General features: G+C 44.5%; 1 protein-coding gene across 2 annotated transcripts in view; it reads left to right on the top strand.

The window, feature by feature from the left end:
- Window positions 1-14,758, top strand: part of LOC141178660 (uncharacterized) — a 38,830-nt gene extending 24,072 nt beyond the window's left edge. Inside the window, exons 2-7 of one of the 2 annotated variants that reach the window (XM_073660550.1) lie at window positions 7,815-7,964; window positions 8,094-8,273; window positions 8,357-8,480; window positions 8,564-8,661; window positions 8,841-8,931; window positions 12,928-14,758. In XM_073660550.1, the coding sequence (XP_073516651.1) occupies window positions 7,887-7,964; window positions 8,094-8,273; window positions 8,357-8,480; window positions 8,564-8,661; window positions 8,841-8,931; window positions 12,928-14,285 (1,929 nt within the window). In that variant the 5' untranslated portion in view covers window positions 7,815-7,886 and the 3' untranslated portion in view covers window positions 14,286-14,758. Of the gene's footprint in view, window positions 1-7,814; window positions 7,965-8,093; window positions 8,274-8,356; window positions 8,481-8,563; window positions 8,662-8,840; window positions 8,932-12,924 lie in introns of both variants that reach the window. The other variant, XM_073660549.1, reaches the window with a different exon arrangement.
- The last annotated feature ends 7,778 nt before the right edge of the window (window positions 14,759-22,536 follow it).

The raw sequence follows: 22,536 nt of genomic DNA, 5'->3' as shown, positions 1-22,536 counted from the left end.
TTGTGAAAAAAGTTACATTTTATTTGCAAATTGCAAAATTTTCAACATTTTTGCCAAATTTCCATTTTTATTCCACAAATAAATGTAAGTCATATCGAATAAATTTGACCACTATTGTTGACGCGTTCCAGAGATATTGCCTCATGAAGTGACACTGGTCAGAATTGTAAAATTTGGCTTGGTCATTAAGGTCAAAATTTGCTCCATCACTAAGGGGTTAAACAACTCTCCTTAGTACTATCATACAACATACAAGCCTCTGATTGCTCAGGTGATGCACTGTACTACTGTAGTGCCATGTATTATCACTGCCTGTCAGTGTAATACTAATGGCCCCATACACATGAGATAAGTGTTGGCTGAACAGTCATTTGGCAGACGGCTATCTCTCCAGACTCCCCCATACACAAATATTCAAGCTTTCCTGTGATCTGTATGAGCGAGTCACCACCAGACTCCTCTAGCGGAGGATTATCTCCAGGAAAAATAAATGGATTAGCCTCTGAAATTCAGGATGCCAAATTCTTCTCTGCCCTGACATCATCTGTCGGGAAGCCCCCAAATACATTATATAGTCGACCAAACCCCCCGAAATCAGTGCTTTCATGCAACTTTAGTCTAATATTTATGGAGGCGTTAAAAAGTAACTTATTGGACGCTGTCTCTGTCCCGGACGAAAAGACTAATAGACTTTTGTACATTGCAGGCCCAAATACCATTATTGGTCATTTAAGTATCGTAGTAACTAGGCAGCCCTATACTATCGAGTACTTGGGGGAGGAGGGGCACTGAGCCGGACTCTGTCAAACCTTCTTAGATGCCAGGTTTGCTTTTGACAGCATCAAGTGGTTAAACTGCCAGGGTTGGTGTAGCAGCTGTACCTGTGCCATCCCTGCGGTGTACATCTGTTCTGGTGCCCAAAAGAGTTAATTTCTTTTAAAACAAATGTTTAACATGTTAAAAAGTAAAAAAAAATGTGTCTTATGCTTTTTGCATGTTTTTATCTTATTACAAGAAAGTTGGTGCCAATTTTATTTTGAAACATTTTAATATCTGCTTTTTTATGGAGTTTTTCTTTTAATATAGTAAAGCCGAAGGCCAGAAATAAACCCCATAAAACACTGTACATGGAGACTTTGGTATCAAATAAATCCTGTCTTGGTGTTCTTACAAACAAGCTTTTATAAATGCCTCAAACGTCTGTGTGTGAATCAGACCTGAGATCTAACGTGATAGAAGATGACAATCCGGTGAAGACGGGAAACCTATAGATGGCCGGTCGTGATGTAGTCAGTGACGGACTCCGGCCAAATATGTATCTAGAGCCGTAATAGATGAAGATGTCGTCCTGATCATGAAGTAGTTATTTCTCATGTCATGTGTAATGTGTAGCGTCGGCGTCCCTGCCTCCTGCTAGGCAGGGACGCCGTTCCCCTCACCTCTCCGCTCCGTGCCCGGCGTCCTCCTCCCACTCTGCTGGCAGTGCGCGCTGCTTCCCGGTCACTGTGCTTAGGGCGCGCGTGCGCGCACTCCCTCTCTCTTGAAGGGGCCGCGCGCGCCGTCCTAAGGAGTCCCCGGCCAATGGCCGGAGGATCTCACCATATATAAGGCACCTCCTCCAAAATGGAGATGCCCGAGCAATGTTGTTGCAAAGCCTTTCAACTCTGCTTCAGCCCTCAGGTCCCGTTGCCAGCTTGTTTTCCAGTGCTGTGTACCTGCTTGCAATCCTGCGGTCCGACAGTCTGCCTACCAGCACCTGCCAGTCTGTCTATGGATCAGTCCGCCCGTGGACCAGGTAGCACCTGCCAGATACCTGCCTGCCTGCCAGCCTGTCCAGAGACTCTGACCCGCTCACCTGGGAGCGCTCACCTGCTACCCACCTGCTAGCCTACCTGGAGGCTTAGCCATCACTTGCTGTGACCACCTGCCTGTCCAGAGACTCTTACCCTGCTGTCACTTGCCGTGACCACCTGCCTGTCCAGAGACTCTTATCCTGCTGTCACTTGCCGTGACCACCTGCCTGTCGAGAGACTCTTACCCTGCTGTCACTTGCCGTGACCACCCACCTGTCAAGAGACTGTCCCCGTCACTCGCCGTGACCTCCTGCCCTTCTACCCAGAGACTGTCCCTGTCACTTGACGTGACTGCCTGCCTGCTTTCCCTGGGAGCCTCCCGCTTCCTTACAAGGACTCCCCCTTTGTATAGTATCTCAGAGATTCCACCTCCCAGACCCGTTACAGTTTGCTCGGGCCATGGAACCCGATGGCACCCAAGCTCCCTCGCTCTCGGACCTATGTCATGAACTATCCCGTCAGCGGTCCCAACAGGACTCCATCTTGGGCCACCTGCGTAGTGTTAACTGCCGCCTGGACACACTGACCGCCTCATCGGGAGCTGCTTCCACCCGCACAACTACTACTCCGGCAGCGCCGCTGCCCATCAACACCATGGCATCCCTTCCCGGTCCACGCCTTTCCGCCCCGCCTCGTTTTGGTGGAGATCCCGGCCTGGCACGAGGCTTCATTAACCAGTGCTCCCTGCACTTTGAACTTTTGGCATACCAGTTCACCACTGACCGAGCCAAGGTGGCCTTCATCATGTCCCATCTCACTGGGGAGGCACTGGCTTGGCTATATCCTCTATGGGAGAGAGAAGACCCCCTGGTATCCAACCTCCCAGCCTTTCTCACGGCCTTCCGGAAAGTCTTCGACGAACCAGGACGGAAGACCTCATCCGCCTCATCTCTGCTACGACTCCATCAAGGGAGTCTCACCGTGTGCCAATATGCCATACGGTTCCGTACCCTTGCTTCCGAGCTTGCGTGGGATAATGAGGCACTGGTTTCCGTCTTCTGGGAGGGCCTGTCCGGTCGGATTAAAGATGAACTTGCCGGTCGGGACATTCCTACAACTCTCGATGACTTAGTGACACTTGCCACCCGGATTGACATCCGGTTCCAGGAGCACACCAAAGAAGTCACCCATGAGAGGAGGTTTCCACGCCTTGCTCCTACTTTTCTGAATCCCATCTCTTAATCTGTAACACCCCGGGCGCACTCGCCAGAGCCCATGCAGGTCGACCAAACCAAGATGGTTAAAACCCGTCAAGAGTCTCGCCGTGCCGAGGGGAGCTGTTTCTACTGTGGTAGTAAGGAGCACTGGATCCATTCCTGCCCGGAGAGGTCGGGAAACGCCTGTGTCTAGGATCGCTCAGAGAGGTCGTCCTAGACCAAAATAAATCCTCTCCTTCTCTGATGCTGTCGGTCTCTATCATCTGCGGGGAGAACCGTTACTTTGAACTTGCTCAACTTGATTCTGGAGCTGCCGGAAATCTCATTTCTCAGTCCCTGGTAGAGAAATACCACATTTACACCAAACCTCTGGCTGTACCCTTATCTGTCGCCTTCGTGGATGGGGGTCTCTTACCGCATCCCATCCAACTCATCACCGAATCCATAACTCTGCAGGTGGGAATGCTGCACTCTGAGAGCATCTTCTTCCATGTTCTGCCTGGAATCTCTCACGCCCTCTTGCTAGGCCTACCTTGGCTCCAGAGACATGCACCCGTGCTTGATTGGCAGACCGGAGAAGTCCTTCGCTGGGGGCAGGACTGCCATAAGACTTGTTTAGTTCCCGTTCGTCCTGCCCGTCCTTCTCCTAGCCCAGCCAATCTACCCGGCCTACCGGTTCCCTATTTGTCTTATGCGGACGTCTTTAACAAAAGAGAAGCAGAGACATTACCCCCTCATAGACCATACGATTGCCCAATCGACCTGATACCCGGCGCTACTCCTCCCCGTGGGCGTATTTACCCTTTGTCCGCTGCTGAAACCCGGTCCATGTCTGAATATATCGAGAATCTGGCCCGGGGATTTATCCGGAAATCTACCTCCCCGGCGGGAGCAGGCTTCTTCGTCAAAAAGAAAGACGGCTCACTCCGTCCCTGTATAGACTATAGAGGCCTTAACCAGATCACGGTGAAAAATAAATACCCCCTTCCGCTCATTCCTGAATTATTTGACCGTCTGAGGGGTGCTAGAATCTTCACCAAGCTGGATCTCCGTGGGGCGTATAACCTGGTCCGTATCCGTCAGGGGGATGAATGGAAGACTGCATTCAACACCCGGGACGGCCACTATGAATACCTCGTAATGCCCTTCGGTCTCTGTAATGCTCCCGCCGTCTTTCAAGAGTTGGTCAATGACATCTTCCGTGACCTTCTCTACTCCTGTGTGGTGGTGTACCTGGACGACATCTTGGTCTTCTCTCCGGATCTCCCCACACACCGGAGGGACATTTCTCAGGTCCTGCTCAGGCTCAGGCAGAACCACCTCTACGCAAAATATGAGAAGTGCCTCCTTGAGCAGACCTCTCTTCCGTTTCTGGGCTACATAATCTCTCAGACCGGCCTACGAATGGATCCTGAGAAACTGCCATCCAAAAGTGGCCCCGACCGGAGGGGTTGAAGGCTATTCAGCGGTTCCTGGGCTTCGCTAACTACTACCGCCTCTTCATTCCACACTTCTCTTCCCGGACTGCCCCTATCTCTGCGCTCACCCGTAAGGGCTCTAATCCCAAAGAATGGCCGCTCGAAGCAGAGGAGGCCTTTCTTTCCTTGAAGCAAGCTTTCTCCTCCGCCCCTGTGCTGCATCGTCCGGACGGCAACAAACAATTCTTCCTAGAAGTAGACGCTTCCTCCTCCGGAGCCGGAGCGGTACTCACCCAAAAGTCGTCTTCCGGAAGAATGGTAACCTGCGGCTTCTTCTCCAAACTCTTCTCCTCTTCTGAGCGCAATTATTCTTTAGAAGACCGAGAATTATTAGCCATTAAGCTGGCACCGGAGGAGTGGCGTTACCTGCTCGAGGGGGCTCTTCACCCGGTAATAATTTACACGGACCACAAGAACTTGGCTTACCTCCAGAGTGCTCAGAGACTTAACCCGCGCCAAGCCCGGTGGTCCTTGTTCTTCTCCCGCTTTGATTTCATTCTTCATTTTCGCCCGGCAGACAAAAACATCAAAGCTGATGCCTTGTCCCAATCCTTTTTGGTCTCTGATCTAGAGGAGAAGCCTAAGCACATCATCGACCCCGCCAAAGTAATGCAGGTGGCCCCCGTGAATCTAAATCGTCTTACATCCAGTAAGACGTTCGTAACAGTACCTGATCGTGAGAAGGTCCTACACTGGGGACATTCGTCTAAGCTAGCTGGCCATGCTGGTCAGAAAAATACCCTCCAGCTTATTACCCGGCATTACTGGTGGCCTACCCTGCACAAGGACGTAATAGACTTTGTTTCAGCCTGTGTGTCCTGCGCCCGCAACAAGGTTCCTAGACACCTGCCAGCCTCTTCCTGTACCTGCTGCCCCGTGGCAGCATATAGCCATGGACTTTATAACGGACCTCCCTGTCTCTGCCAGTTGTACGGTCATTTGGGTGGTCGCTGACCGCTTTTCTAAGATGGCTCACTTCATTCCCCTGCCGGGCCTCCCGTCTGCATCTGAGTTGGCTAAAGACTGTATCCATCATATTTTCAGTCTTCATGGTCTTCCTCTCCACATCGTATCCGATCGAGGAGTTCAGTTCACCTCTCACTTCTGGCGAGCCACGTGTAAATTGCTGGGGGTCACCTTGGACTTCTCTTCTGCTTATCACCCACAGTCCAATGGTCAAGTAGAGCGGATCAACCAAATTTTAACCAGTTACCTCCGGCACTTTGTTAATGCTCACCATTCCGACTGGGTGGATCTTTTACCGTGGGCCGAATTTTCCTACAATAATCACGAGAGTGAATCTTCCTCCAAATCCCCGTTTTTTATAGTCTACGGTCAGCATCCTCAGATCCCGTTTCCCGTCTCCACCTCGGTGGACAATACGGCTGCGGAATCTCTTGTTAGCGAATTTTCCTCCATTTGGGAAAGTACCACATCCGCACTTCTTCAGTCATCCTAGCGGATGAAAAAACAGGCTGACAAAAGACGTCTGGATCCGCCACAATTCCGTCCTGGAGATAAAGTCTGGCTCTCGTCCAAATATCTCCGGCTCAAGATTCCTTCCTACAAGTTAGGGCCTCGGTTCATCGGCCCACTGGAAGTTATCAAACAAATCAACCCGGTGGCCTATAAATTGAAACTCCCGGCCAACTTGCGGATCCCTAACTCCTTCCATGTATCTCTACTCAAACCCGTTGTACTTAACTCTTTTTCCAAGTCTACAGGTACGCCTCCTGCTCCGGTTTCCGCTGAAAACGAGTTTGAGGTAGAGAACATTCTGGCCACCAAAAGGGTAAGAGGAAAGACCTTTTTTCTAGTGGATTGGAAGGGGTTTGGTCCTGAAGAGAGAACGTGGGAGCCCCGGAAGAACATCCATGCCCCTCTCATCCTTGATAAATTTCTCTCTGGCCTAAAAAAGGGGGGGCCTAAAGGGGGGGGGTACTGTAGCGTCGGCGTCCCTGCCTCCTGCTAGGCAGGGACGCCGTTCCCCTCACCTCCGCTCCGTGCCCGGCGTCCTCCTCCCGCTCTGCTGGCAGCGCGCGCTGCTTCCCGGTCACTGTGCTTAGGGCACGCGCTCCCTCTCTCTTAAAGGGGCCGCGCTCGCCGTCCTAAGGAGTCCCCGGCCAATGGCTGGAGGATCTCACCATATATAAGGCACCTCCTCCAAAATGGAGGTGCCCGAGCAATGTTGTTGCAAAGCCTTTCAACTCTGCTTCAGCCCTCAGGTCCCGTTGCCAGCTTGTTTTCCAGTGCTGTGTACCTGCTTGCAATCCTGCGGTCCGACAGTCTGCCTACCAGCACCTGCCAGTCTGTCTATGGATCAGTCCGCCCGCGGACCAGGAAGCACCTGCCAGATACCTGCCTGCCAGCCTGTCCAGAGACTCTTACCTGCTCACCTGGGAGCGCTCACCTGCTACCCGCCTGCTAGCCTACCTGGAGGCTTAGCCGTCACTTGCTGTGACCACCTGCCTGTCCAGAGACTCTTACCCTGCTGTCACTTGCCGTGACCACCTGCCTGTCCAGAGACTCTTATCCTGCTGTCACTTGCCGTGACCACCTGCCTGTCTAGAGACTCTTATCCTGCTGTCACTTGCCGTGACCACCCGCCTGTCAAGAGACTGTCCCCGTCACTCGCCGTGACCTCCTGCCCTTCTACCCAGAGACTGTCCCTGTCACTTAACGTGACTGCCTGCCCGCTTTCCCTGGGAGCCACCCGCTTCCTTACAAGGACTGCCCCTTTGTATAGTAGCTCAGAGGTTCCACCTCCCAGACCCGTTACATAATGAATATCTCCTGCAGTATTGCTAATGCCGATTCCAGTGTCGGTAAATGAGATGAGAATTAGCTTTACTGAAAATGAGTCTATGAGAAAGGTATTCAGCTGCAGATTCCGAGGAAGAAACCAGGGCTCAGTTGGGGTCCATTTTGATGGAGTCTGTATAAAATGGACCAACTCCAACTCCTAAAATATATAATAAATTGGGTACAGTAGTTCAAATGTCTGTCTTATTCCTGATATAAGGGTCTACTCTTCTAGCTGAGATTAATCTGTGCTACAGTAAATTTATCACTTAAACATGAGCTGTGTATGAGGGAGCCAGTGTCATGGAAATTGAGGAGTCGGAGGTTTGGCTTACCGACTCCACAGCCCTGGAAGAAACTGCTTGTTGTCTGTGGCCTAAAATATATAGGTTTTATTAGTAGGTGTAAAGAAGAAAACTAGATACTGTAAAACATAAATCTCCTCAAATCTTTCCCTTATTGTCTCCACTAATTGTATTATTACACAGGATTTTTATGTTGCATCTGCTCATCTTCTCATTCAGGTCTCTACAATATCGGATCCTCTCAGTGAATATCTTCTATATAAGAGAGTTTTCCTAATTTACCCATCAAAGATGAATATGGACACAGACAAGATGGCTGAGAAAATATTACACCTCACCCTAGAGATTCTCTTCCGGCTTACTGGAGAGGTGAGAGATTCTTATGACGTCACATTACATCATTCTTATATATGGGAATAACAGATGGACAGAACTGGAGAGGTGAGGACTCTGGAAATGTCTGTAGTGAGATTTATGAATGTGTCTCTCCATAACCAGGATTACACAGTAGTGAAGAAGACCTCTAGTGAGCGCTGTCAGGACACTTTGTCTGAGGGATGGGGAAGAACCCTGAGCCCAATCACGGAGCTTCCACCTCATCACCTGATACATGAGGACATCAATGACCAGAAGATCCTAGATCTCACCTACAAGATGATTGAGCTGCTGACTGGAGAGGTGCCACTGCTGGGAATGCTGGGACATTTTATAGTAAAGCTATGAAGGGATCGGGGGGATGACTCTATCATTGTATGTGTCAGGTTCCTATAAGGTGTCAGGACATCACCGTCTATTTCTCCATGGAGGAGTGGGAGTATTTAGAAGGACACAAAGATCTGTACAAGGACGTCATGATGGAGGTTCCCCAGCCCCTCACATCACCAGGTAATAGACAGGACTAAATACACACGGCCTATAATTATCTGTATGTAAAGAATGAATTCAGTCCCTGTATGTGTTTCCTCCAGATCTATCCAGTAAGAGGACAACACCAGAGAGACGTACCTGTCTTCTTCTTCCACAGGACTGTAAACAAGAAGACCCCAATGTTCCTCAGGATCATCAGGTAGATGGCGAAAAAGTGTCATGAGATCTCCTCTATTATGTGTAGACGGCTGTGAAGGTCTTGTGTTTGGTCTTATTTTATCCACCAGTATTATATGTTTTATACTTGTGTAGTGAGAATGGTGGAGATGGCATGATTAGAGCTGATCATAGATGTGACTTGTACAATATTTGTTTCAGGGTGAAGATCTGACCCATAATAATACTACAGAGACATATGTGAGGGGTGATGAGCGGTGTAAAGAGGAGATTCCTACAGATAACCATCCAGGTGAGTAGTAACCACTAAATGCAGAGAAGTCACAGATTCTTCTCTGTCACCGGCTGTGGCTGGTTTACCGGTCATGTAGTCCGGCCGTATCACAATCGTGTGATCATTTTGCTTCTAGACGAAAACATTCTCCTCCACCAAAAACTGTTCAAATGACTTTGGGCGTTTAAACCCCTTTTCTATAGAACTTACAACCTGGAAGATCCACCTACCAACTGAAATTAGAAGATTATTTATGAAAGCCAAATACTAGAGATTTATATAAAAATTACTATTTTATTAATATTATATTAAAAAATTGAGACATTGATACACACATGGGATTGCTGTATTGGGAAATTAATTTGGACTTTCCATCCCCATAGACTAACTTAGGCGGATGGGCCATTTCCCTGAAGAATCTATGAATAGAGGAAACACGTTGGGAGGCGCATAGGGATCATCATGTGGTGCCAACATAGGGTCAGCTGTGGACTGTCCTTGTAAGGGCAGAAGTTCTGAGGTATAGGGTCAGGCAATTGATGTATTTTTCCCTGTCTGAATCCAGATCTCTGAAAAGCCTGAGATGATGGGCCAGCATTTACTTCTCAGGTGAGATCTTTCCATACATTGATCTAGAACTAGATGGTTTAAGATCTTGCCTATTTACAGTACAGACCGAAAGTTTGGACACACCTTCTCATTTAAAGCTTTTTCTGTGTTTTCATGACTATGAAAATTGTACATTCACACTGAAGGCATCGAAACTATGAATTAACACATGTGGAATTATATACTTAACAAAAAGTGTGAAACAACTGAAAATATGTCTTATATTCTAGGTTCTTCAAAGTAGCCACCTTTTGCTTTGATGACTGCTTTGCACACTCTTGGCATTCTCTTGATGAGCTTCAAGAGGTAGTCACCGGAATTGGCTTTCACTTCACAGGTGTGCCCTGTCAGGTTTAATAAGTGGGATTTCTTGCCTTATAAATGGGGTTGGGACCATCAGTTGTGTTGTGCAAAAGTCAGGTGGATACACAGCTGATAGTCCTGCTGAATAGATTGTTAGAATTTGTATTATGGCAAGAAAAAAGCAGCTAAGTAAAGAAAAACGAGTGGCCATCATTACATTTAAAAATGAAGGTCAGTCAGTCCGAAAAATTGGGCAAACTTTTAAAGTGTCCTCAAGTGCAGTTGCAAAAACCATCAAGCACTACAAAGAAACTGGCTCACATGAGGACCGCCCCAGGAAAGGAAGACCAAGAGTCACCTCTGCTTATGAGGATAAGTTTATCCGAGTCACCAGCCTCAGAAATCGCAGCTTAACAGCAGCTCAGATTAGAGACCAGGTCAATGCCACACAGAGTTCTAGCAGCAGACACATCTCTACAACAACTGTTAAGAGGAGACGTTGTGTAGCAAGCCTTCATGGTAAAATAGCTGCTAGGAAACCACTGCTAAGGACAGGGAGCAAGCAGAAGAGACTTGTTTGGGCTAAAGAACACAAGGAATGGACATTAGACCAGTGGAAATCTGTGCTTTGGTCTGATGAGTCCAAATTTGAGATCTTTGGTTTCCAACCACCGTGTCTTTGTGCGACGCAGAAAAGGTGAACGGATGGACACTACATGCCTGGTTCCCACCGTGAAGCATGAAGGAGGAGGTGTGATGGTGCTTTGCTGGTGACACTGTTGGGGATTTATTCAAAATTGAAGGCATACTGAACCCGCATGGCTACCACCGCATCTTGCAGCGGCATGCTATTCCATCCGGTTTGCGTTTAGTTGGACCATCATTTATTTTTCAACAGGACAATGACCCCAAACACACCTCCAGGCTGTGTAAGGGCTATTTGACCAAGAAGGAGAGTGATGGGGTGCTACGCCAGATGACCTGGCCTACACAGTCACCAGACCTGAACCCAATCGAGATGGTTTTGGGTGAGCTGGACCGCAGAGTGAAGGCAAAAGGGCCAACAAGTGCTAAGCATCTCTGGGAACTCCTTCAAGATTGTTGGAAGACCATTTCCGGTGACTACCTCTTGAAGCTCATCAAGAGAATGCCAAGAGTGAGCAAAGCAGTCATCAAAGCAAATGGTGGCTACTTTGAAGAAGCTAGAATATAAGACATATTTTCAGTTGTTTCACACTTTTTTGTTAAGTACATAATTCCACATGTGTTAATTCATAGTTTTGATGCCTTCAGTGTGAATGTACAATTTTCATAGTCATGAAAATACATAAAAATCTTTAAATGAGAAGGTGTGTCCAAACTTTTGGTCTGTACTGTATGTGTATTTGACTTCTATGTATGATATCCTAGTTTGTCCATTGCTTGAGGATTCATTAATGATGCATGAATTGGAGGAGTGAAAAGCTACTGATATTGTGAGATATTATTCCTTTGGACTGAATGGGAATAAGTCATATTGAACTGAAGGACCAGCCAAAGGGATGGCTATTTAATAGAGTGGCTATTAAGTATGCAAGCTATTATTTTCTGAGTATAGGAGGTCCTAGAGAGTATTGTTTTGTTGTCTACTTTATACTATGGATCTAAGGATAAATTTGGAAATTATTTGATTATATATCTATCCAATACTGTCCTAAACTACATTTTTCTAGTTTGTGGCGTCTGTCTTTTTGAATAACATTTTTTTAATAAAATAGTAATTTTGTGTGCCATGATATATCTTTAAGCTGTGCGTGGCTGATGGCTGTAATATACATTTATTCACGCCTGCAGGAGATATGACATGACTCAAGCCCTGCTTTTATGGATTCACTCCACGTCATAAGTTATATATCGATCGTAAAGAATTCAGATACAATCTATCCTGAAATGGGGAGCACTAATACTTTCTCTACTCTTCTGGTCAAGACTCATAGTAGCTCCAATGGTCCACCATAAATAAGTGCATCTCTGGTTTAGTGTTGGAGATCTACCCCCAAACACACGTTCTTGTTGGGGATGTAACATGTTTTTTTATTCTGTCTTTTTTTTTACAGGTTCATTCTGTATGATAGTTTGATTGTGGTGGGATCGGCCTGCCTCACTTATGTGAGTCCGTAACTCCCTGGTAGTCTTCAAAAAAAGGTCTCCATTGTCTCTTCCAAATGCCCTAGATCTAAATAAATTTAAGACACCTCCGCTGTGCACTATTATAAAAAGTTATCATTAAATGTATATTTCTTCTTGAAATACATTTGACAGATAATATTGGCCCTTACTATAGTTTAAATTGCCAGGAACTACCAAGAAACATACTCTAATTATCCCAGAGAGGTTTCACCGCTAGTTACTTTTTTTTGATCTTTTCATTAGATGTGTTATTATAGTCTGTACTTACACAAAGACCCCTAGGCTTGGGCTACGGTGTTGCCTGCTGTTCTGTGGTGTGAGATGACAAGAAGAATGGTCAGGTGGCCGGATCAGAACCAGGAGGGCAGAGAAAATACTAAATCAGAAGACACAATAGTAGTCACATAGTAAACGGGTAGGGATCACAAGAAGAAACTAAGAAGAACCAGAGGAGAAGAAGGCTGTATCTGGCAGCTTCCGGCATTATGCATGAGCTTTAGTAGGGTGTGGTGCTTTCCATTTGAGTTAAGTAGGGAGCAGATTTGACTTTGGAAGAGCGGATTTTGCTGGATTGGTTTATGGAAGCCATGTTGGTTTTCAAGAGCCTTTGAGCCACTAATGATGTGGAAATTTCTGTTTTTCCATTGACAGATGATGGACCTGAGTGGGGGCTTGTTTCTTTATGAGACGAATAGAAGTTTTTATTGGTATCATTTTCGCATAGTTCATATTTGGGAGGCAGAATGAACAAACAGTTGAACACCAAGCTTTCCTGGTTCAAGCTATAAGGTTTTCTATTAGACTGTGAAATGTCATTCACTGTCATTCTGTCAATAACTTGCCATTTCTACAGACAGTTTCAGTAGAAATGTTCAAAAAATTTATTTTAAGAATATTTTATTCAAATATAATATTTTTTTTTTTACTTAGCAGATGACTGTACCAGGAGATCAGAGGGACGGCCGACATCTTCAATTTTCAAATCAGTTGAACTTGAGATCCCACAGGATACAATTGAAGGGAATGCCATTACTCCAGATATACCATCATCCCCTTACAGCAAAGATGTGTCATCTGATCCTTTGAAACAGGTCCTATCTTCTGATTCATTACCGACTACTAAGAAAAATCAAAGTCACAAAATAAGCATTAAAAAACTAATTGCTCCGAAAGCTAAGAAGCCATTTTCACGGTCAGAATATGGAAATAGTTTTCCCCTCAAAAAGTTTTTTCTTAAACATCAAAAAATTCACACAGCAAAGAATAATTTTTCTTGTTCCAAGTGTATGAAATGTTTTAACAAGAAATCAAGTCTTCTTAGTCACCAGAGAACTCACACAGGGGAGAAACCTTTTTCATGTTCAGAATGTGGGAAATATTTTAACGTGAAATCAAATCTTCTTAGTCACCAGAGAACTCACACAGGGGAGAAGCCTTTTTCATGTTCAGAATGTGGGAAATGTTTTACAGTGAAATCAACTCTTGTTACACATCTTCGAACTCACACAGGGGAGAAGCCTTTTTCATGTTCAGAATGTGGGAAATGTTTTAACAAGAAATCACCTCTTGTTACACATCAGAGAACGCACACAGGGGAGAAGCCTTTTTCCTGCTCAGAATGTGGGAAATGTTTTAACCAGAAATCAGCTCTTGTTACACATCAGAGAACGCACACAGGGGAGAAGCCTTTTTCATGTTTAGAATGTGGGAAATGTTTTAACCAGAAAACAGATCTTGTTGCACATCAGAGAACTCACACAGGGGAGAAGCCCTTTTCCTGTTCAGAATGTGGGAAATGTTTTAACCAAAAATCAGCTCTTGTTACACATCAGAGAATTCACACAGGAAAGATGCCTTTTACATGTTCAGAATGTGGGAAATGTTTTACACAGAAATCAAGTCTTAACAAACATCAGAGCATTCACACAGGGGAGAAGCCTTTTTCATGTTCAGAATGTGGGAAATGTTTTAACCAGAAATTAGTTCTTGTTACACATCAGAGAAATCACACAGGGGAAAAGCCTTTTTCATGTTCAGAATGTGGGAAATGTTTTACAGGGAAATCAAATGTTGTTAAGCACCAGAGAACTCACACTGGGGAAAAGCTTTTTTCATGTTCAGAATGTGGGAAATGTTTTACACAGAAATCAAGTCTTAAAAAACATCAGAGCATTCACACAGGGGAGAAGCCTTTTTCATGTTCAGATTGTGGGAAATGTTTTAACCAGAAAGCGCATCTTGATAGACATCAGAGAAGTCACAGAGGGGAGAAGCCTTTTTTATATCCTTAATGTGGAAAAAATTTACTTGAAAAGACACATTTTTAGCAAGAAAAAATCGTGCTAATAAGCGAGTGCGTCTTATAGACTGGAGGTAGTTTCCTGTGACCGAGAACAATGAGACAGTGTCCTTCCTGATCAGTGAGAGAACTGCTTTCTCCTCCAGACCCACACTTATCTAACTGATTGGTGCAGAGCAGGAGAGGAAGGTACCGGGACGTGGCCAGAGGCTGCACATCCTGACTGAGCAGCTGAAGAACCTTCCACCCGACTAGCTCAAGGACCTGTCAGGTCATGTAACACTGTTTTACATATTTTTTAAAAGTTGTCAGGTTCCGTTATGAACTGAGCCATTTCTTAATGAGTTTGGCCTCCTAAATGCAAATTGGACAATGAGTTTTCCTTTTACTGCTGCATATAATTGATGATAAAAGTTTCAGTACTTTGAAACATTATTATTTTTGTAAATATACAGATGCAGAATATTTTGTTATGCCATTTTTTTGATATTTATTTAGAGAAAACTTAGCAACAGTTCAAATAACTAAAACCTGTCTAAACACTATTGCGAATTATAAACAGTTACAGAAATTGCACTACAAAACCTGGTCCTCATTCAGTGACAACTCTTTTTTGCTTGCTTCTTGCACTCATGCATTGGATCATCTCTTAAAATTATGCAACAGTAATCTGCAAGCATTGAAAGATTCCATTTTCCTTTATATCTTTTCTCCATAGCTGCAATATGTTGGTTATATCTCTCATCTCTCACCATCCTCATCTCTCACAACTCCACAGTTTGGTGGAAGAAAAGTCTAGAATGTAATAAATTAATCATTAAGAACATGTTACAGCCAAGATCCTTATATGTTTTGAGGAGAAATAACACCAACTCTTCATAGTTACTGCTCTTGAGTTTCCCAAAAACTTAATTACCACAAATGCAAATGTAAACCATGCAGCCTTTTCCTTGCCCTGCAACAAATGAAGAGACTCCTCATCTTGAAGAAGCTAACAAATCTGAGGTCCAATATAGACTCCTTTTATATTTGCTTCACTTAACCTTGGAAAGTTATCAATCAGATGTATGAATGGTTTTACATTTTTATCTATTGCCTTTACAAAGTTCTTCATTAGGCCCAACTTGATAAGGTTTTGTTACCACCATTCCCAGGTGGGTCCTCAACTTCTGGATGCAGGACAGTTTACTCCCTTACTGAAGTGAATGTCGGAGAGGCCAGTCCCTTTTTTTGTAGCAATATTCTTTTGAATGACTATCCCACTCACACAGAAAGCAGCAGTACTTTTGAGTATCCACCCAGGAGACCAAGTAAGAGGGCAACAACCGTGACGACATGCGAACAAGCAGATGTAGGAGCTCCTGCCGAGCATCTAGCTATTTATCCAATATAGGACCTGACGACTATCCTGAAAATCATCATACATCTACCAGTTAACTGTCTGAGTGTGGAAGTACTTTGCTCCAGGGGAAAAAATGACCAGGAAAATCCACAGAGAGACTGCAGGAGAAGCAGGCTTTCAGCTCCAAGATGACACCATGGTCATCACGCTGGAGACAGATTGAGCAGGGGAGACAAGGAGGAGGGAAGTGGTGACCAGATTGGTGCAATTTGCCTGCACAGAAACACAGGTCTCAGCAGGTGACAATGGCCTTCTTATAGCAGCTACCCCGCACCTGTGCAGGAGCTCAAAGTGGAAGAGTTGGGTGAGCAGGAGATGGGAGAGGCAGCCGCGTTGAAGGGGACGAAAAGACCACAAAATTGCATGTGGCACAATACTCACTGCCCCACGGCCTAATCTGCAACAATGGGACATATACAGTTAGATCCATATATATTTGGACAGAGACAACATTTTTCTAATTTTGGTTCTAGACATTACCACAATGAATTTTAAACAAAACAATTCAGATGCAGTTGAAGTTCAGACTTTCAGCTTTCATTTGAGGGTATCTACATTAAAATTGGATGAAGGGTTTAGGAGTTTCAGCTCCTTAACATGTGCCACCCTGTTTTTAAAGGGACCAAAAGTAATTGGACAAATTAAATAATTGTAAATAAAATGTTAATTTCTAGTACTTGGTTGAAAACCCTTTGTTGGCAATGACTGCCTGAAGTCTTGAACTCGTGGACATCACCAGACGCTGTGTTTCCTCCTTTTTGATGCTCTGCCAGGCCTTCACTGCGGTGGTTTTCAGTTGCTCTTTGTTTGTGGGCCTTTAGTCTTTAACAAGTGAAATCCATGCTCAATTGGGTTGAGATCAGGTGACTGACTTGGTCATTCAAGAATATTCCACTTCTTTGCTTTAATAAACTCCTGGGTTGCTTTGGCTTTATGTTTTGGGTCATTGTCCATCTGTAGTATGAAACGACGACCAATCAGTTTGGCTGCATTTGGCTGGATCTGAGCACACAGTATGGCTCTGAATACATCAGAATTAATTCGGCTGCTTCTGTCCTGTGTCACATCATCAATAAACACTAGTGACCCAGTGCCACTGGCAGCCATGCATGCCCAAGCCATCACACTGCCTCCGCCGTGTTTTACAGATGATGTGGTATGCTTTGGATCATGAGCTGTACCACGCCTTCGCCATACTTTCTCTTTCCATCATTCTGGCAGAGGTTGATCTTGGTTTCACCTGTCCAAAGAATGTTCTTCCAGAACTGTGCTGGCTTTTTTAGATGTTTTTTAGCAAAGTACAGTCTAGCCTTTTTATTCTTGATGCTTATGAGTGGCTTGCACCGTGCAGTGAACCCTCTGTATTTACTTTCATGCAGTCTTCTCTTTATGGTAGATTTGGATATTGATACGCCTACCTCCTGGAGAGTGTTGTTCACTTGGTTGGCTGTTGTGAAGGGGTTTTTCTTCACCATGGAGATTATTCTGCGATCATCCACCACTGTTGTCTTCCGTGGGCACCCAGGTCTTTTTGCATTGATGAGTTCACCAGTGCTTTCTTTCTTTCTCAGGATGAACCAAACTGTAGATTTTGCCACTCCTAATATTGTAGCAATTTCTCGGATGGGTTTTTTCTGTTTTTGCAGCTGAATGATGGCTTGTTTCACCTGCATGGAGAGCTCCTTTGACCGCATGTTTACTTCACAGCAAAACCTTCCAAATGCAAGCACCACACCTCAAATCAACTCCAGGCCTTTTATCTGCTTAATTGAGAATGACATAATGAAGGGATTGCCCACACCTGTCCATGAAATAGCCTTGGAATCAATTGTCCAATTACTTTTGGTCCCTTTAAAAACAGGGTGGCACATGTTAAAGAGCTGAATCTCCTAAACCCTTCATCCAATTTTAATGTGGATACCCTCAAATGAAAGCTGAAAGTCTGAACTTCAACTGCATCTGAATTGTTTTGTTTAAAATTCATTGTGGTAATGTCTGGAACCAAAATTAGAAAAATGTTGTCTCTGTCCAAATATATATGGACCTAACTGTAGGTACCTGAGGAACCTACTTTAAAAGATGTTTTCATTGCAGGGGTACATTGGAAATTCTCTCGATCTGCTTTGAATGTACATTTTGGTGGTCTTAAAGAGATAGCAGGTATGCGACACAAACTGCAGAAAATAGCAGGCGCTGTGGAAGGCGAGTCAGCGCCATTGATGATCAGATAGCCGATACAAGGAATGAGAACAGGCTTGCAGCACAGCATATATCAGCACTTCTGACAGAAACTGATGATCTTTAAAATAGGTCAAGACTCAATGATATACTACTTATTGGTGTGCCTGAAAAATAGAAGGCTCCTTTCCTACTGAATTCTTGGAAAACTGGATGAAATTAATAATCAGGCTTGAAACCTTAACCCCACCCTATAAGCTGTAGAATGAGCTCATAGGGTGCCGACGCATCCTCTGCCTCCTGGGCTTCCACAAAGACATGTGCTGGCTAAAGTTTTACACTACCGGGACAGAGATATTATCCTGTGACAGGCAAGGGATCACCCCGATGTAACAATCAATGGGTCCAAAATCTTGATATTTCCAGATTATTCTATAGAAGTGCAGAAACAAAGAGCCAGATTCATTGATATCAAAAAACATCTGAGAGATCTGTATGTTCCATATTCAATTATTAAAGTTAATAACCCTTTCTGAATTGACGTCTTCAATAAACCAGCAGCGCAGGAAGTATCCACAAATTTCTCCAGATCCTGATATTCATCGGTTTTGGCAAACCCATGGATCCGCAGCAGCTGAACATCAAACTTAAAACGTCAAAGAAAAGAATACAGATCAGGTTAGCACAATCTGATACAAATACTCTTAAATGTTTGTTGCGCTACTTTCTCCCTTGTGTTTTCCCGGCTGCAGAGGAAATTATCTATATATCTGCATCTTGGAATACTTTTACAATCGACTATCATCAAGGGAACGGCTCATGTTACAAACTATTAGACAAACAGGAGGATCCATTATGGACATGGACAGTTCTACAAACTCATTCAGTGAGGAGGACACAAATGTTTTAAGGAAAAAAAAATGTTTTATCACTTCAAAGACACATTAAAAGAAGAACTTCATTTTGGTCTGGATGCCCGGTTTTGAACTATTTATATGGATGAAAAAATATGTCTGAGGGGCCTCATGTTGGTACATACCTCTCCATTTCCTAATGACAATACGTTTACACTTGAATGGGACTCTAATTTAAATAATTGTATGCACATTATGTTAACATGTTTACATAAAAAGAGAACTGCAACTGAAAAAGTCCTATCTTTAGTTAAGGACTGTGAAGACCTGGGGTCTTCCATGGCCATAATACTACTCAGACAACACTGGGTGAGGGTATAGCAGTGGGGCAATATTTTATTGAACCACCAAATGGACATTAAACAGAACAGTCCCAGCAAATACCCAAGATGGTACAACATTACCCAGTCTCGCCCTACCGCTGACCTTCCAGGGATAGAACAACTGCGACTTTGGGACTTACAGGGCCAACTAGCTCAACCGGTGGCCCCTGCTTTTGGCGGGTCCCCACAGAGAGGAGGTAGCAGCAAGCGTAGGAAGCTGACAGTCCATCAAGATACAAGGCCAAGAGACCCAAGGGTCCCACCCTGGCTGGCCTCTCTGAGAGTTTCCATGGGTTCCAGGTGACCAGAGGGTCCCATCTGGCAACCCCAAACAACATATCCATGGGGCCAGATGAAATCATCATCCCAACCTGGTCTCCCCAAATGTATCCATGGGCTCTCTGATGGTCAATGAAGCAGATCCGTATCCTCCCAGTCAGGGCCGTACATCCTCAGGCAGAATCATGTAGAATACAAATCTGTATCTTTCTGGATGAAGCCATGCTACCAAGCTGATGCCCTGAAGAGTCTGACTGATTTTTGATTCTCTCTTTCAATTCTCACTGCTACAGAGGCATATGTCTCTTAAACAGTTACAGTTGTCCTTTCAAGTACCCATCCACAGGTCAAGGATTAGAGAGGGTATTATTCCACAAGGCTCATGTCTCATTGTTTGAGCATTTAATCAATTTATATTGTTGGTAAAGCAGGGGGCTCTTGTAAATCAACATATACAGTACAGACCAAAAGTTTGGACACACCTTCTCATTTAAAGATTTTTCTGTATTTTCATGACTTTGAAAATTGTGCATTCACACTGAAAGCATCAAAACTATGAATTAACACATGTGGAATTATATACTTAACAAAAAAGTGTGAAACAACTGAAAATATGTCTTATATTCTAGGTTCTTCAAAGTAGCCACCTTTTGCTTTGATGACTGCTTTGCACACTCTTGGCATTCTCTTCACAAGGACCTACAGAGGTTTGAATCTCATCCAGCATATAAAAAATAAATTACAACACCATCACATCCATATTACTATTGGAACATGAGCCAGTAATGAAAAAATGTAAAAAACTGCAACGAGACAGGGATGATTATCGTATTATAAAAAAGAAAGAAACACAAAGTGTGCCCTGAGTCACAGAACAAAAATCTAAAAATTCTGTACCTATACAACTAAAAGACAAGGCTAATGAATTCATTCATACAAATAAAAAAAATTGACAAAAATGAAGATAAGATCGAACCAAAGATAACAAATAACAAAATAATTGAGAAAGTCCTACCACATAGAATTGAACCTTTATCAATTGCAACAGTTGAATCTACAAAAAGTACTGTGAAATAAAGGAGATTCATAGGAAATGATGGTAGACAAAACTTACTGTGAATAATGTAAGAAAATATATATTTATTCGAACTATCATAAGAAGGACTATTTTAGGGACAATCGGCAATGACAACAACAAGAAGGAAAGGAAAAAAGCTCACAGGCCAAAAACTTTTAATTAAAAAATATATCACTTTTATTCATAAATATTCACAAGTAAATGGGGGAAAGTGCAAATGTGCAAGCGGTTAAGAGCCAGACGTTACATCACAGTGGAGCCCACATTCATAAAATATATATCAGGACAATCAATACAAGCATAGAGGCTGCATATATGCCCAAATGTTATAAAAAAAATTGCTATATACACCTGATTATAAATTAATGTACCACCCCTATGAAGTACCTGAGAGAGGACATAACATAGAGACCTAACTCCCATCTGCATAATGCTATCTATAATATTATCAGGGAGGCTTCCCTCTGTCTGAAGCCTCTATAGACTGCGCAAGCACGGCGCGCCTGCGCAGTCTGGTTCCAGACAGAAGACCACATCTAGCCATTACAGGTAAGAGGAGTGTATGGCGCCGGAGATCGTGGTATGCGTAGTCACTGAACGCATACCGCGATCTCCGGTGCCATAAGGACATACTTACCTGACCCAGAGGAGTGTTGCCGTGGCGCCTCTGTTCTAGCTGGAGGCCGTGGGCGGACTGTGGCGCCGGACACGGCGCATGCGCATTGTGCGCTATCCGACACCGTTTTACTGAAGACACATTTGCAGTTTTCCGAAGCCTCTATAGACTGCACATGCGCGACGCGCCTGAGCAGTCTGGCTACAGTCAGAAGAACCCATCCAGTCGTTACAGGTAAGAGAAGTATATGGCGCCGGTATGCGTAGACACTGAATGCATACCAAGAGCTCCAGCGCCATAAGTACATACCTGACCCGAACGAATGTTGCCGCAGTACCTCTGTTTGGGCTGGAGTCCGGGTAAGGAGTGTGGCGTCAGAATTGGCGCATGCGCATAACACTCTGTCCGGTGCCATTTTAGTGAAGACACATTGGCGCCGGACAGCGCGGTATCTGGCACCACACTCCTCCCCTGGCCTCCGGATGGGGGCAGCACAAAACAGGATGGGGGCTGCACATAACAGGATGGCGGTTGCACATAGCAGGATGGGGGCTGCACGTAGCAGGATGGGGGCTGCACGTAGCAGAATGGGGATGGCACGTTACAGGATGGGGCCGGCACGTAACAGGATGGGGGCAGCATGTAGCAGGATGGGGGCGGCACGTAACAGGATGGGGGAGCATATACCAATAAAAATGCTCGCCACACGGGCATAGAACGAGTTCAATAGCTAGTAGTGTATATCCTACTATAACATTGTAATAGTCATAATGTGACATATAGCCATGATGTTCACATATACATACCACTGTGAGTGTATAGCAGCAGATACCGGGGCGTACTCTGAATGAATGGGGCAAAACCAGAGATGCAACCACCCCGACATGCCTTCCAGTTGCCCTTCGTCAGGGGACGTGGGAATGTGAGGTTTGCCGGGGTTTAAGAAGGCACTGATGGGCAGTGCGGCCCAGAAGTCATGCAGATGGGAGTTAGTTCTCTATGTTATGTCCTCTCTCGGGTACTTCATAGGGGTGGCACATTAATTTATAGTCAGGTGTGTATATATATAGCAATTTTTTGGTAACATTTGGGCATATATGCAGCCTCTATGCTTGTATTGATTGTCCTGATATATATTTTATGAATGTGGGCTCCACTGTGATGTAACATCTGGCTCTTGATCTCTTGCACCTTTGCACTTTCCCCATTTACCTGTGAATATTTATCAATAAAAGTGATATATTTTTTGATTAATACTTTGTGGCCTGTGATGGCTTTTTTCCTTCCCTTCCTGAAAAAGTACTGTGAGCAGGAGAACAAATTTGACAAACACTCCAAAATTCAAATACACTACTTCCATCTTCTGAATGGAAAACCTCTACCTTCATTTCGGTTCTTAATGCAAAAAAAAAAACATCTAGACAACATTAGACTACAAATAGAATAAATTAAG

The sequence above is a fragment of the Phyllobates terribilis genome, unplaced genomic scaffold, assembly GCF_046119375.1.
Source record: "Phyllobates terribilis strain yellow unplaced genomic scaffold, ASM4611937v1 Scaffold_29__1_contigs__length_15306474, whole genome shotgun sequence".
Lineage (NCBI taxonomy): Eukaryota > Metazoa > Chordata > Amphibia > Anura > Dendrobatidae > Phyllobates > Phyllobates terribilis.
The sequence above is the reverse complement of the archived record's forward strand: the minus strand, read 5'-3'. Positions and strand labels throughout refer to the sequence as shown.